Here is a 13,932-nt window from a genome sequence, read left to right as displayed (position 1 = left end):
TCCCTGATCTCAGGAGGGCAGCAGTGGTGAATGACTTTTTATATATTTGGCTGGCTTCTCATGTATCTTTGAGCGCTATGGTGTAATTACCGTATTTTTCGCTCCATAAGACGCACTTTTTTCCCCCCAAAAAAGGGGGGAAAATGTCAGTGCGTCTTATGGAGCGAATATGGAGCGGCCGGTCCGGTATTTCCGCTGCAACCACCATGTCAGAATACTGGGCCAGCCGCTTAGCTCTTCTCTCCTGCAGGACCTTACCTGTTTCTCTGTCCACTGCTGTGCAGTCTTCCTGCGCCGGCTTCTGTGACAGCCGGGTGCCCACTGCGCATGCGTGAGAAGCGCTGCGCTTTGTGAATGGTCCGGCGACTTCTGGGACACCTGACAGGTCCCAGAAGGCAGCAGGCCATTCAAAAGCACAGCGCTTCTCGCGCATGTGCAGTGGGCACCCGGCTGTCACAGAAGCCGGCGCGGGAAGAAGCCAGCGTGCCCACACTAAAGAAAGGACAACTTCAGGTACCCGCTCCCCCTCCCTCCCCAAAGGTCCGCAGTCTCTTGGTCATCCCCTGTACTGTCCACAGTCTCTGGTCATCCCCTGTACTGTCTGCAGTCTCTGGTCATCCCCTATACTGTCTGCAGTCTCTGGTCATCTGTACTATGTCCGCAGTCTCCGGTCATTCCCTGTACTATGTCTGCAGACTCTGGTCATCTCCTGTACTGTGTCCGCAGTCTCTGGTCATCTCCTGTACTGTGTCCGCAGTCTCTGGTCATTCCCTGTACTGTATCCACAGACTCTGGTCATCTCCTGTACTATGTCCGCAGTCTCTGGTCATCTCCTGTACTGTGTCCGCAGTCTCTGGTCATCTCCTGTACTGTGTCCGCAGTCTCTGGTCATCCCCTGTACTGTGTCCGCAGTCATCTGTAGTATGTCCGCAGTCTCTGGTCATCCCCTGTACTGTGTTCGCAGTCTCTGGTGATCTCCTGTACTGTGTCCGCAGTCTCTGGTCATCTCCTGTCCTGTTTCCGCAGTCTCTGGTCAAATCCTGTACTATGTCCGCAGTCTCTGGTCATCTCCTGTACTGTGTCTGCAGTCTCTGGTCATCTCCTGTACTGTGTCTGCAGTCTCTGGTCATCCCCTGTACTGTGTCCGCAGTCGCTGGTCATCTACTGTACTGTGTCCGCAGTCTCTGGTCATCTCCTGTACTATGTCTGCAGTCTCTGGTCATTCCCTGTACTGTGTCCGCAGTCTCTGGTCATCTCCTGTACTGTGTCTGCAGTCTCTGGTCATCTCCTGTACTGTGTCCGCAGTCTCTGGTCATCTCCTGTACTGTCCGCAGTCTCTGGTCATCTCCTGTACTGTGTCCGCAGTCTCTGGTCATCTCTTGTACTGTGTCCGCAGTCTCTGGTCATTCCCTGTACTGTGTCCGCAGTCTCTGGTCATTCCCTGTACTATGTCCGCAGTCTCTGGTCATCTCCTGTACTGTGTCCACAGTCTCTGGTCATCTCCTGTACTGTGTCCGCAGTCTCTGGTCATTCCCTGTACTGTGTCCGCAGTCTCTGGTCATTCCCTGTACTATGTCCGCAGTCTCTGGTCATCTCCTGTACTGTGTCCGCAGTCTCTGGTCATCTGTACTGTGTCTGCAGTCTCTGGTCATCTGTACTGTGTCTGCAGTCCATTGGTTCAGAATATTTTTTTTTTCACCTCTAAAACCTAGGTGCGTCTTATGGTTAGGTGTGTTTTATGGAGCGCAAAATATGGTATGTTGGCTTGGTTCAATAGTTTGAGGCATGAATCAAAAACAAGTGTACAGATGAGTCCTAGATTTTGGTGCTTTCACACCATACTTCACATAAAAACTCACTGCAATGCATCATAAATGCTTGTATGTTGATGTGTTAAACTGCTGCTCAGTGTAAACTAAGCTACTTATTTGTCATATGCTGCTTTAATACGTACTATAAAACAGCACCTGGCGAGTGTCAGCCTGGCTATCTTGCTCAATAGTTTTCTAAAATGAGTGCTCTCATATCAAATTCAAGCAAAATCCAAGCTGTTTAACAGAGCCCCAATATGAACTAATTAAAGCTTATATGGACTCTGACTATTAGTATACCGTTTGTATTAGATCTTTTATTTTTTGGACTTTTTACTATTTGCATGAGGCCAGCCTCATCAGATCTAGTAAGCTCTGTGCACTGGACCGACTTTCCAAGATCACAAGATATTAATAACAGAGGAACTAGCACATATACCCTCTGAATAAACCCTCATTTGAATGGATGTACCTATGCATACCCCCATGTGAAGGGCTCTATTTGCTTGTACAGGATGCACGGTAATCCTTCCCAACCATGATAGGTGTTAAATATGAGCCTTTTTTTGGAACTGATTGCGACTGCACTTGATCTGCCAACTAAATACTCACATGTTTGGGCCTGCTGGACCCACTTTGTAACTACCCCTGAATTCGGATCTCTCATGGGTCGGGATACCTGATTGAGCTCAGCCCTACCTCTGGTTATGCCCTTGGTTCTCTCATAATCTGTGTGGTTATGACCTCTTTTCCGGTAATTTATATTTGCCTGCTTAGCTTTGGTGAGTGTTTAAATTCTTGACACTCTCATTTATGATCTCCAATAACACTGTTGACACAAACTTCGCAGCCCGGACCTTTCGCTTCCCTTGCTTCCCTTTTTTTTTTTTTTTTTTTTTTTTGCCTCTTATCCCCCCTTCTCCCTCTCCCCTTACTCTTCCCCCCCCCCTTTTTTTTTTTTTCTCTCCCCCTCTTTCTCTTCTCTCTCTCTACTATGACTCCCATTCCTTTCCTTTTCTTATCCTTTTCTTTCTTTCTATTCCCCTTTTTTCTTTTCTTTCTCGACAACCTCTTAGTCTTCGATCAGGCTTAGTCTTCATTTTATCCAGGATTACTTGGTATATGGTTAGCTTATCTCCTCTAGGATAGTCAATGGTACTCACGACATCTTCTCTTATACTGCGATGCTCACTTAGCCTCATGATAGCGTACTGCTTTTGGTTTAGGCTCTGAAGGTTCATCTCCTCCATGCTTAGGCCAGTACGCCAATATTCACTTGGTGGAAGTAAGCTGTTATTACCTTCTATATTGTACATTTTTGAACCTTGAGTACTACAGGCATATCTCTGCCGTAATTTGCCATGCTTATGTTATCCACAGTGTCGCACTCTACCATGTTGTTTCTTCCTGTATTTTGGTTTAAGCTGTGTCTATGACCTGATTGATGCTGCGTGTGCATTTCTTTATATTTTCCTGTAACATGTTGTCACTTCTAAATAAACTTTTATGGAATAAAAAAAAATATGAGCCTTTATACCAGTACTCTCAAGATAGCAACAGGTTGATAACAATGCTTTGAAATGACCCTGTCAGATTACAAAAGACATCTACTCCATTCCATAGCTGTAGCTTCTGTAGGACTGGCATTCAACACTTTCTGGAGTTTCAGATGCTAGTGTCCCTCACTATGTTTTTCCTCTACATCCCTGCTGAGTTCTTTAGGAATCCAGGGGTGAAAGGAAAGAATCATGGCACCTGGTGGGAAGCACAGGCATCCCACATTCCAGAAAGTGTCCAATTCCAAAGATTCTTAAACGTTGCATCTGTAAAGAATTCTCCATCAGAGTAATGATGGGGAATTGAAAATTGCTGCAGGTATATGTATCTCTAGGTGCGTGTGCTTCACACCGGACAGCAAATTTTTTTCATATAGTTAGATTTGCTTTAAACCAGGGGCGGACTGACCATTTGGAAACTTGGGCACTGCCCGAGGGCCCGGGGTTAGTAGGGGGCCCCATGAGATGCCCCTGGTACCTTTCTGAGTTTGGGCAAGGACACAGGGGCCTTATGATCCCCTATTGCCCGGGTGCCCCATGAATTGTCAGTCCTCCCCTGCTTTAAACCCATCTCAAGACAAAGGTCTCCCCTCTAGCATTCATCCCTCCTACTATTCTTCCATCCATTCCCTAGATTTTTCTTTACTCACCTAAATCCCTCACCTGCACAGCTTCCATGACTGATGATGTATTGCTGCAGTCCATGCAATCACTGACTGATTGCCTCTTAATGATGTCATCACGCTGTGCAGTCTTTTGGAACCTGAGAGTACTCTGCTTCTGTTAAGCCATTAGGAAGTGTCTAGACATGTGCACTCTGGAAATTTTCATTTAGTTTTGAATGCATTTGCTCATTGAAGAATTTAATTTCATCATATTATGTTATACTAATTTGTTTTCAGAATTTGTTTAGTATCTTTGACATTAGTTTCGTATATATACTTTGCTCTGGGTGGATTTGAAAAAATTTTCACGTTTTCTGGCAGATTGCTATATATTCAATATATTATCGAATTGGACCCATTTGAATCGTAAGGATTTTATATTTTTGGATACCAGTCCAGAAATGGCACGAGTTAATTGGACAATATTGACTGGCGTCATGTGCATCCGAATTAACGAATGGAACAAAATTTGTATCCATTTGTTATCTGAATTATCAAACAAATTAAAGAATGTATTCGTTAACTCATGGGTCCGACCTACTATTGCATTATGTGATGTCGTCTGAATGAAATGAATGAAACAAATGGATGTCTTAATTTCATTATAAATTGTTTTCAGATTCGTTGACATTTGTTACTTTGTCAATTCGGAGATTTGTATACATCTGAATCTCCGAAAATGACATTTACGTCCAAAAAAACAAATCGTAACGAAACAAAATGCACATGTGTAGAAATGTCTAAGTCACCAAGACAGTGATGTTGGTGAAACCTGGTTTCTGGGTGAAACTGGAAGAAGGACCCTAATCTGCTGCAGTAGAGAATATAGAAAACTCAGGATCTGGTGCACTACATGACCACAGCTTTAGGTTTGGAAAAAAGGGTTTAGCTTAATTTTTATTTTTAATAACATAATAATTAGTTGTGGAAGGGGGTTATTTTCCAGATTTCAGGTGCTCCTAGGCTGCTTTTAGAAAAATTGCTCTTAACGTTTCTTTTTTCTATCTGTAATCAATATTGCATTTCATTATTTTATTTTTTTTTTATGTGCGCTGTACTGTATTTTAAGATTTCACATATAAGGTGTCTGTGCCTATGTTGTATTTGCATTAGCCTTTATTCACTAATCACCAGTCACCACTATACATGTGAGATACATGTTCAGGATATATGACATTTAATTGGTAGATGCTTCAGTGAAAATGTTTTGCTTGTTAGAGTTTCCACAGAAAATCGAATTGCCCTTTCGTTAATTGTTTTTAATACATGGAAAGTTAAGTAATTTCTTAAAAGAAATGGCACAATTTTATTTTACTTTATTTTGCCTCTGATTTTCCAGGAATAATGTGCACAGGTGTTCAGGCCATCAACAAGCAAGAAGTGATGCTGAGCAGATAAATTGATGATGAGACCTGTACTTTGAGTTGGGAGGAGGAGCAGCTAATGAGCCGGCAGAATTTTGGCAAGGTGCTTAGCTAAGGTGATTTTGTAAAATATAAAATGTGCGAGCAGGCTCATAACGGTCACTCTGACATCTGTCATCTCTCCTGTGCACACAGTCCCTCTTCCTACTTCTCCAGGTGAGTACAGCAGCAATTTTGTAATGGCTAGATGACCTCTAGGTAGAAATTGGCAGCTTTGCTGGATTAAATAGGTTTAGAATTCAAAAGTCAGTTTTCAGGAGAGGAATTCTCTATTTTTTTGTTAATTAAATACTTGATCTATCTAGGAGGTAAAATAGCATTTTCTAGCTGTCGACAACAGTATTTGGTGGTATAGACAGTGCCCCCATTAGGACCTGTGAGTTCATGGGACCCATGTGTAAATACTTCTCCGATTTCAACCACCCATGATTTCTACCATCACACTATTTAAAATCTGAAATTTCTGTTGCAGAAGTAGAATTTTAAGGCTTATATAAACTCATGATTACTTTTTTTTAGCTATTCGATCTTTCACAAAGATTCCTTGCTTTATGTTCTTTTGGTGCATCTACCTTTTCTCTCTCTATATAAATATGTTTTATTTTGCTGTACTGCCACCCCAACTTTACACATAGATGGCCCTGTGAGTATAGAAATATAACTGACTTGACTGTTACTGCTATTCATGCAAATTTCATCGTAAAAGTAGTCTCAAGATAGAAACAGTCCAAACAGTCCAAGTAGTCCATGTCCACATAAAACCTGAATCTCTTTGAGTAACCAGAACCTACAGTATAAAAACCTGACTCAACCCACTAGTAAAGTGCCTTGGAAGCATTTATGTCTTCATGGTACAGTTGTAGACAAGCTGCCCATTTTCCATACATGTGGCCTAAACATGCACCTGAGCCCCCACTTACAGACATTCAGATTCAGGGCCACCCATTAGTTTCAGAGCCCAAACTCACAACAAGTTCACATGCAAGGATGCTGACCTGAGGCCACTATAACTCATCCTTCTGGTCACAGTTCCTGTTAACCCATTAACATCTAGAACACTCCATCCACAAGCCTGTACTTTGGCGTTGTCCAGATTGGGGCTAGAGGAGGCCAACTGAGCACCAAGAGCCATTGGTAAACTGAGGCCTAGACCACCTGGTGTGTGTTCCATGAGGGAGGTTCTCTCTCATTGCCAGAACAGTGACTTCTTTTCCCTAACCACAACCCACTCCAGAGTCAACCAGACTTACACCAGTAAATAGCACATTAACTCATCTTCGCCAGATGCTAAACCCACAACATCCAATAAATACTGTTCCCTTGGCTGAGACAAGGATGAGGCAAGGTCGTTTGATGCTTTTAACTTTACTGAACAGATTGCAACAGCCCAGATCTTAATATAATCTTCCCCCTACACAACATACACAGCTTGCAATTACTGCTAACAATGCAGAAAACTCCAAAGTTCAGGTATTCCCAAAGTGATTTCACCACTACTAACAGGAAGGGTGCTGTTATGCCTACTCACTATTTCCATCCATGCTGCTCTGTCCAGGCCTTAGGCCTCCACATGTCCCATTCCTCCCACATGCTCCAGGAGGAGTTCTCTTCTTCAAAGACTATCCTCTACCACCGGGTCTCCAAACATTCTAAACAAAGGGCCTTTTTATTGTCCATGGAGACCTTAAAGGGGCCAGGCTGTGGCAAGTCAGAAGAAAATGCGATAGTGTCAGTGGGAGAAATAAATCCCCATTTTTGGTTTTAGGGGAGGAATAGTGCCACATCATTGGTAGTGGAGGAGGAATAGTGCTGCATGCCCCATTGCTGGTGTCACTGGGAAGAATAGTGCTCCATCCTTGTAATCACTAGGATGAATAGTGCCCCAACATTGGTGTCATTGGCAGGAATAGTGCCCCATTGTTGGTGTCACTGGGAGAAATAATGCCCATTCTTTGGTACTAGGAGAGGAACAGTGTTCCATTGCTGGTGTCAGTGGGAGAAATAGTAGCCCATCATTGGTGTCACTGGGAGGAGGAATACTGCTCCATCATTGGTGTCAGTGAGAGGAAAAATGCCCCATCTTTGGTATCAGGGGAGGAATTGTGCCTTATCATATGTAAATAACATATTTACATATTGAAGCTTACCAGTCCTTAGATGTGATGGCTAGATTGCTGAGTATGTTTTCTGCAAGTACAGAAAAATTCTGGTTGATCCTGTCAAAAATTCAGTGTCCTCGTCCAGTTCCTGTGCACAGAACTGAAATCTTAAACAATGTTATCAGCCTTCCAGGTATCTTCTGTGCACTTCAGAATTTCTACTACTTACTACTCTGATTAATATCCTGTGTAATTGTGTTGTCCCCTGCATTGGCAATCTTAAGCTTGTTATCCTCTGAAAATTAAATAAAAATTATTACACAGAAATAAAGAAAGAGTAGATTGAAAAAGAAAACAAATGCAGCCATCTACTCTAAGGACTGGTAAACTGTAATATTTTATATTCTGGGGGGATTTACTATGTTTAAAGTGGTAGTAAAGTGGTTCTGAAAAATGTTCCCTCCTCCCACCTATCCTGCATATCCTGTGTAAAAAGGATCAGAGTACTTATCTATTTTTATTCCAGTCCTGTCCAGTCACATGATCCTGCCAGTTACGTGATCCTAAAGCTCTAGCTCCCCTGTGTAACTCTAGGTTCACACCTAAGCGTTTTCTGCAGCGTTTTGCAGAAACGCAGTACAGTCCATTTAACATGATTTCCTATGGAACATGTTCACATCTGTGCGTTTCACCCAGTGTGTTTTTCTGGAAAGGGTCAGGGACTTTTTTTTCACGCGTCTACGTTTTGGGTTTTATAGACTTCAATGGAAACACTGCTGAAAAGCATGTATTGTGTTTTTGCTGCATTTTTGCTGGGTTTTGTGTTTTAAATCTGACTAGCAACAAGAAAAAAAAATGAAAAAAAACCACATCAAAAACACAGGTGCAAAATGCAATGCATAAATGGCTCAAATGCAACATGCAAAGGTGTGAACCTAGCCTAAGGAAGCGTTTGACAACGGCTGTGAATTCCAGGAGCCAGGATGAGACCCATAGGCTCCCATGGAGCAGCTGTTGTGAGTGCTCCCTTCTCTTCCCGCAGCAGCTGCTCACTGACAAAGGGGTATCGGCGTTGCAGTATCACATGACCGAATCAAACTGGAGTAAAAATAGATAAGTACACAAATTTTTTTTATAGAAGACATGCAGCAAAGGTTGGAGGAGTGGGGAGGGAACATTTTTACGAATATTTTGTATTAGCGCTATCTTCTACTTTAAATGTGATTTATTAGTGTTTTGCTTTATCTTTACGGCTCTATAGTACACTGTTGTGTTGTTAGTAAATCAGTTGAGATTGTCACTTTTTTTTCTCCAAAAATAACACATTGCCATATTTGTTTGAGCTACCTGATACATTCGTTTCTAATGTCATTCCCCCCGGTATTCTGTGCCCATAGGTTTACCATCCACCTCCTCATCATGGCCCTGTGGATTCAGTGTCTCCCTCTTGCAATCCTTCTCAGCCTATTCACTCCCAACACTCAAGCCTTAGCCAACCAACACCTCTGTGGGTCTCACCTTGTGGAAGCCTTGTATATGGTGTGTGGAGAGAGAGGCTTCTTCTACTATCCCAAGAGTAGAAGGGATCTGGAGCAGCCTTCAGGTAAGCCTTAAAATGTATCTTCAGCCAAACCTTCAGTCTTGCATAGTAGGAGGTGACATACTTAAATATGTCACACACACTTTGCTTGCAGTCCTGACATTGCCAATTAAAGTTGTCCAGGAATATGAAAAATATAATGAATATAGAAAATGTTGTTACAGCCTAGATTTGGAAAAACATGTCCACTTTTGCTATAACATGGGAAATACTAATTCTTATCTCTTCTGGTACACATCTGAATGCTGCTCTAACACAGAGAAGTTGCCCCATGAAGACTCTTTAAAAACTGACACTTCCTAGAGTGTCAATCTCCTAGTTTCTTGCTGCTCTAGGTAGTCCCTTCTTGTTCTCATTGTTTCCTGTAGTGATGTAGGGGTCTGTGGGAGGAGGAATCACTGACCTTAATATGGGACCAGGAGATGGACACTCTTAGAACTGTCAGTTTTTGGAAGAGACCTAAGGGCACGATTTCTCACCTAGGGATAATTAAAAAGATATCTTTTGCTGATGGCTCTGGAGATACTTCACCATTTAGACATTGTTCAGGGCAGGACCTTCAGTCAGTGATAGACACTGTGCATTTTATAGCAATCTGTTCAGGCCTTCAATTAGTGTCTGGCAGAGGAGAGTCTTCCACGCCAACTTCTTTGGTGATTCTGCAATGCCATGTGACCAAATACCAAGGGCCACAAAAGAAGCTGATTCTGGATGATGTAATAAGGTATGCCACAATTAATCATGACTTTATTAACACCCAACATTCACCATGTCCCCTAATCACTGTAGCACTATATCACGCTTTGTATTGTGCACTTTCTTTAGGCCACAGAAATCCGTGTATGGCGTGAAAGGGCCACCTTGCTGCATTAGCCCCTAGCCTAAAGGTTCACAGTCCTTCGCATTCACTCTTTTATTGCAACTTCAAGTTTGGTGATAGACATGTTATGAAGTAAACAACCTTTATATTTGTTTTTCTCTGCCTACAGTAAATGGCCCCCAGGGCAGCGAGCTGGACGGAATGCAGGTCCAATCACAGGAGTACCAGATGAGGAAGAGAGGCATTGTGGAACAATGCTGTCACAGCACATGCTCTTTGTATGAACTGGAGAATTACTGCAACTAAGAAGCAACTCTGTGACGGCCAACAGGGCACTTACATACATGACTTCTGTACAAATCTATGAAACCAATATCAAGGCCACTTGACCTTTCTAAGTAAATTATTCTCTGTTTTCATGACTATATATGTTTACTTCATGCAAAATAACACCCGCATGGGATAGACACATACAGTATATATACAGTATAGTTACCCCCAGTATGCCCAGAATGGTATTTTGTCTGCGGTTTTTATCTTGTACTGTTGTTTGCTGAACTGTACAACAAATTAAACTCTATAGTTTTTTAAGCAACAGCAGATGCAGGCTTTTTTTAACAAGGCAAAGGTCAATGCTCTGGAGCAGTAACTCGTGCCAACCAATCAGCAGTCATCTTTTTTTTTAACTGATGAAACAAGAAAGGTGATCGGTTGCTTTGGATTACTACATAGTGCTTTTCTTGGTTGCTCTTTGTACTGTGTTAATAAACAAGCCCCACAGTGTTACTATGCAATGACTGTAAATAGACATGAGTGGAATACTGAAGGATAGGTGGGCAAGACTTAAAAAAAAAAAGTGATTTATTTTGTAGTGTGGGTTCATATAAGGGTATCACGTTTCCTGAGAAAGGGGAACAGGGTGACAGTGAAAAAGCACATAGAAAGAATACAGTGGTGAGAACTATTATGTGTGCCCAGTGCTTTCCTGACACTGAATGGGGTGAATTGCCCTTAATGTCCTACAAAGCCTCTTTTCATAATGTAAGTGTCCTGTACCTATCCATCCTCTCTCCCTGCCTGAATGCAAATAAATGGAAGAGATAAAGCATTTCTCTTTGTATTATTTCCTTGTGCTACTGTGTGTAATACATTTGATTTATACATGCATTAAGTTGAGATTTATATGCTGTGAGGCTGTCATCAAGCTCCCAGATGCTGTGATTAGCTGGCGGTTTTTACATCCAACCAACGGGAAATAAGAGAGGGAAAAATACATTGTGTAGAAAGAAAGAGAAAAAAATCCACATCGTAGCTACTTCACATTTTTTTCAGGCTAAAACCACTATTAAAGTATCTTATGTATAGAATTGCAAGCATTTCACTCAGCAAAGCGGAGGTTAACTTGGCGGTGAAACAGGGCATGCAATCTCTGGGATTTTCAAAGGGGTGTATAAGGGGACAAGGGGGTAGACAAAGCCAAAAGACCTTATATCCTATTGTAAGATAAGCTGTGCTGCTTTCTATTAAAGAAGAAGTTATGGCTTGAAGGGGAGGGGGTGTCTTGACTGTTGGCTTGAATCCACTCGCTGTTGCCTACCCCCAGACCCCCAAACCCCCCTATTCCTCTCCGCCCCCCGCGTTCTTATCCTGAGCTGAACCCCTGTTTGGCTCTCTTCCAAAAAAGAAAACCTCGAGCCCTTCGGAAAGCCCTGAGACTGAACGCCCCAGTCTGATGGCCCCCCTCTCTGCGAGACGGGGGGCTTCCTGCTCCGAGGCAGCTGGGAGCTCTGTGCTTTGTCTCTGGTGCTGAAGGAGGGGGAGAGGGGTTGAAAGGTTAGGGGAGCAACACTCTGCAGGCCCTCGAAGTAGGGTTAATGAAGAACGCTCTGCATGCCTCTGATGGAAAGAGCTAACAGTGCAATGTTCTGCAGGTATTTGGTGACTAGAGCAGTGCTCTGCTTGTCCTTTGTAGGAAACTGATTAATGAAATATGAAATATGCTTCTGCCGGCATATGGTAAGGAAATGATTAATAACACAATACTCTGCAAGGGTTATTTTATAGAAACATATTTTGTAAATCTTGATAAAACTCTACTTATTGGAGTAATGATATATTTTAGAGTTTGTATAAAAGAATAATAAAATGCAGCTGTGTAGAAACAGTGTATAGTGAACCAGCATGTGGCAGATCTTTAAAATATTTAATATTTCAGAGATATGCTGGAGATGCAAGGCTGTCTGTCAGACTACAGCAAGTACTTTGCAAACAATCCCAATGCTATACAATCAGACTCATAGATATTTAGACTCATCTTGCAAGATCATACAGTTCTGACTATATAGTTGACAGCTCTGATGTCACTTTTGTGATCTTTCTCCAAAATCTATCAACCAGGGTTGTTTACTGATGTCTAAATTTGAAGCCCAATTGAACTTTCAATTTAAATAAGTTAAATGCATTTCAGCTGCATCAAAACAAAAGGGGTCAATAATTATATTTTATTTTACCTTTAAAGCAGTTATAGCCTTGATCTGTATGTGGAAGCAGTGGTTTTTCTGCAGAGTTCTGCCACTACCCCCACTGAGTCAGTTCTAGAGATCTGCAATCAGCAAAGTTTACTGTATGCTCCCTGCTGATTGGAAATCTCTGGCTCGGACACAGTAGTGGGCATGCCGGACCTTTACAGAGAGATTACTGCTTCCCCACAGAGAGCAAGGGTCATACTCTGCAGGGGACAGGATTATTTCCTTAGGCTGTAGCTGTTTTATAAAGAAATAACTGTATGACTTTGAATATCTTTATTTTGATGCTCCTTTGGTGCATTTAAAGCAGGGGTGTCCAACCTTTTGACTTTCCTGGGTCACATTGAAAGAAGAGGAATTGTGGAAGAGGAGTAAGGATAGCTTATGAGCAAAAAAGTCAGGCAGACCACAAGGTAGTGATAATTGGTATTTATATTAAAACTTCATTTTTAAAGAGGGAAACATAAAACTAGTGCGATATGTGACACTCTTTTTGACAAATGAACACATCAGTATCTGGTTTGATGGATGTAGTAGCAATTCTTAATGAATTCTTTAGGTACTCATCAGATATTTTGGTTCGAATTTTCCCCTTGTTTGCTTCATCCTTGAAAATAGTTGCTCAGAAATGTAGGTGCTGTCGAAAACTTATGACATGGATAAGGTATGATTATGAAGAGTGGATATTTTTTTCGGAAGATAACATTTATAAAAGTGCAGTGAGGCGATACTGTCAAATATTTCTTCGGCCACTTATGTTTACTAAGTGTAAATGCATTTTTACAAAAAAAATAATAAAAAACGGAATTTTTAAGTAAGTTTACAATTTTATGTTGGGCTGAATTCATAGCCGTCTCAGGCAGCAGGTGGCCCGTGGCCCGTGGGTTGGACACCCCTGATTTAAATTCAGAGTTCAAATGTGCTTAAAAATGTTAATCCAGTCAAAAACGTTTTTTTTTTTTTAGCTTTGAAAGTGAGAGAAAATTTGTAACATTGAGAAGCAGAAAGATAGTTCTAGCCTTCCCCTACTTACATCTGCTTTGCAGTTGGAGTATTTTCTTGACTTACTCTCTTGGGAAACAGTTGTACCCAGGACAGTAAGTGAGGGGAAATCTTTTTCACTGGACCAGAGATGGCAGTAAAAACCTGACAGGGTTCCTAAAACTACACCTCTCTATCAACGCTTAAAGAAACATTTTGGCTGGACATACATTTTAAATTGTTGATTTAAGTGAAAACCAGGCACATATCCTCCAGTGTTTATGGGAACCTTAAAATGAACCTGCCAGTTATTTACTGTATATACACAATTAACAATTTATACTCATAAATTGCATCCTCCCCTGGCTAGGTTATTATGTCACCAAAAAAACTGCACTACCAATATAGGGATAGTGTCAGTAAAGGTGAAACTGGAGGACAGAGGAGCAAG

General features: G+C 41.8%; 1 protein-coding gene across 4 annotated transcripts in view; it reads left to right on the top strand.

Annotated features, from left to right (window-relative positions):
* INS (insulin) overlaps nucleotides 1–11,083 on the top strand; it is a 77,999-nt gene extending 66,916 nt beyond the window's left edge. For 3 of the 4 annotated variants that reach the window (XM_089655082.1, XM_089655083.1, XM_089655084.1), the window contains 3 exons: nucleotides 5,372–5,612; nucleotides 8,953–9,158; nucleotides 10,145–11,083. In XM_089655082.1, the coding sequence (XP_089511208.1) occupies nucleotides 5,533–5,612; nucleotides 8,953–9,158; nucleotides 10,145–10,281 (423 nt within the window). In that variant the 5' untranslated portion in view covers nucleotides 5,372–5,532 and the 3' untranslated portion in view covers nucleotides 10,282–11,083. The remainder of the gene's footprint in view (nucleotides 1–5,371; nucleotides 5,613–8,952; nucleotides 9,159–10,144) is intronic. The other variant, XM_089655085.1, reaches the window with a different exon arrangement.
* The last annotated feature ends 2,849 nt before the right edge of the window (nucleotides 11,084–13,932 follow it).

The sequence above is a fragment of the Staurois parvus genome, unplaced genomic scaffold, assembly GCF_062004578.1.
Source record: "Staurois parvus isolate SC_StPar_1 unplaced genomic scaffold, SC_StPar_1.0 ptg000818l, whole genome shotgun sequence".
Taxonomy (NCBI): domain Eukaryota; kingdom Metazoa; phylum Chordata; class Amphibia; order Anura; family Ranidae; genus Staurois; species Staurois parvus.
Note: the sequence above shows the minus strand (reverse complement) of the source record. Positions and strands in the feature narration are given on the sequence as shown.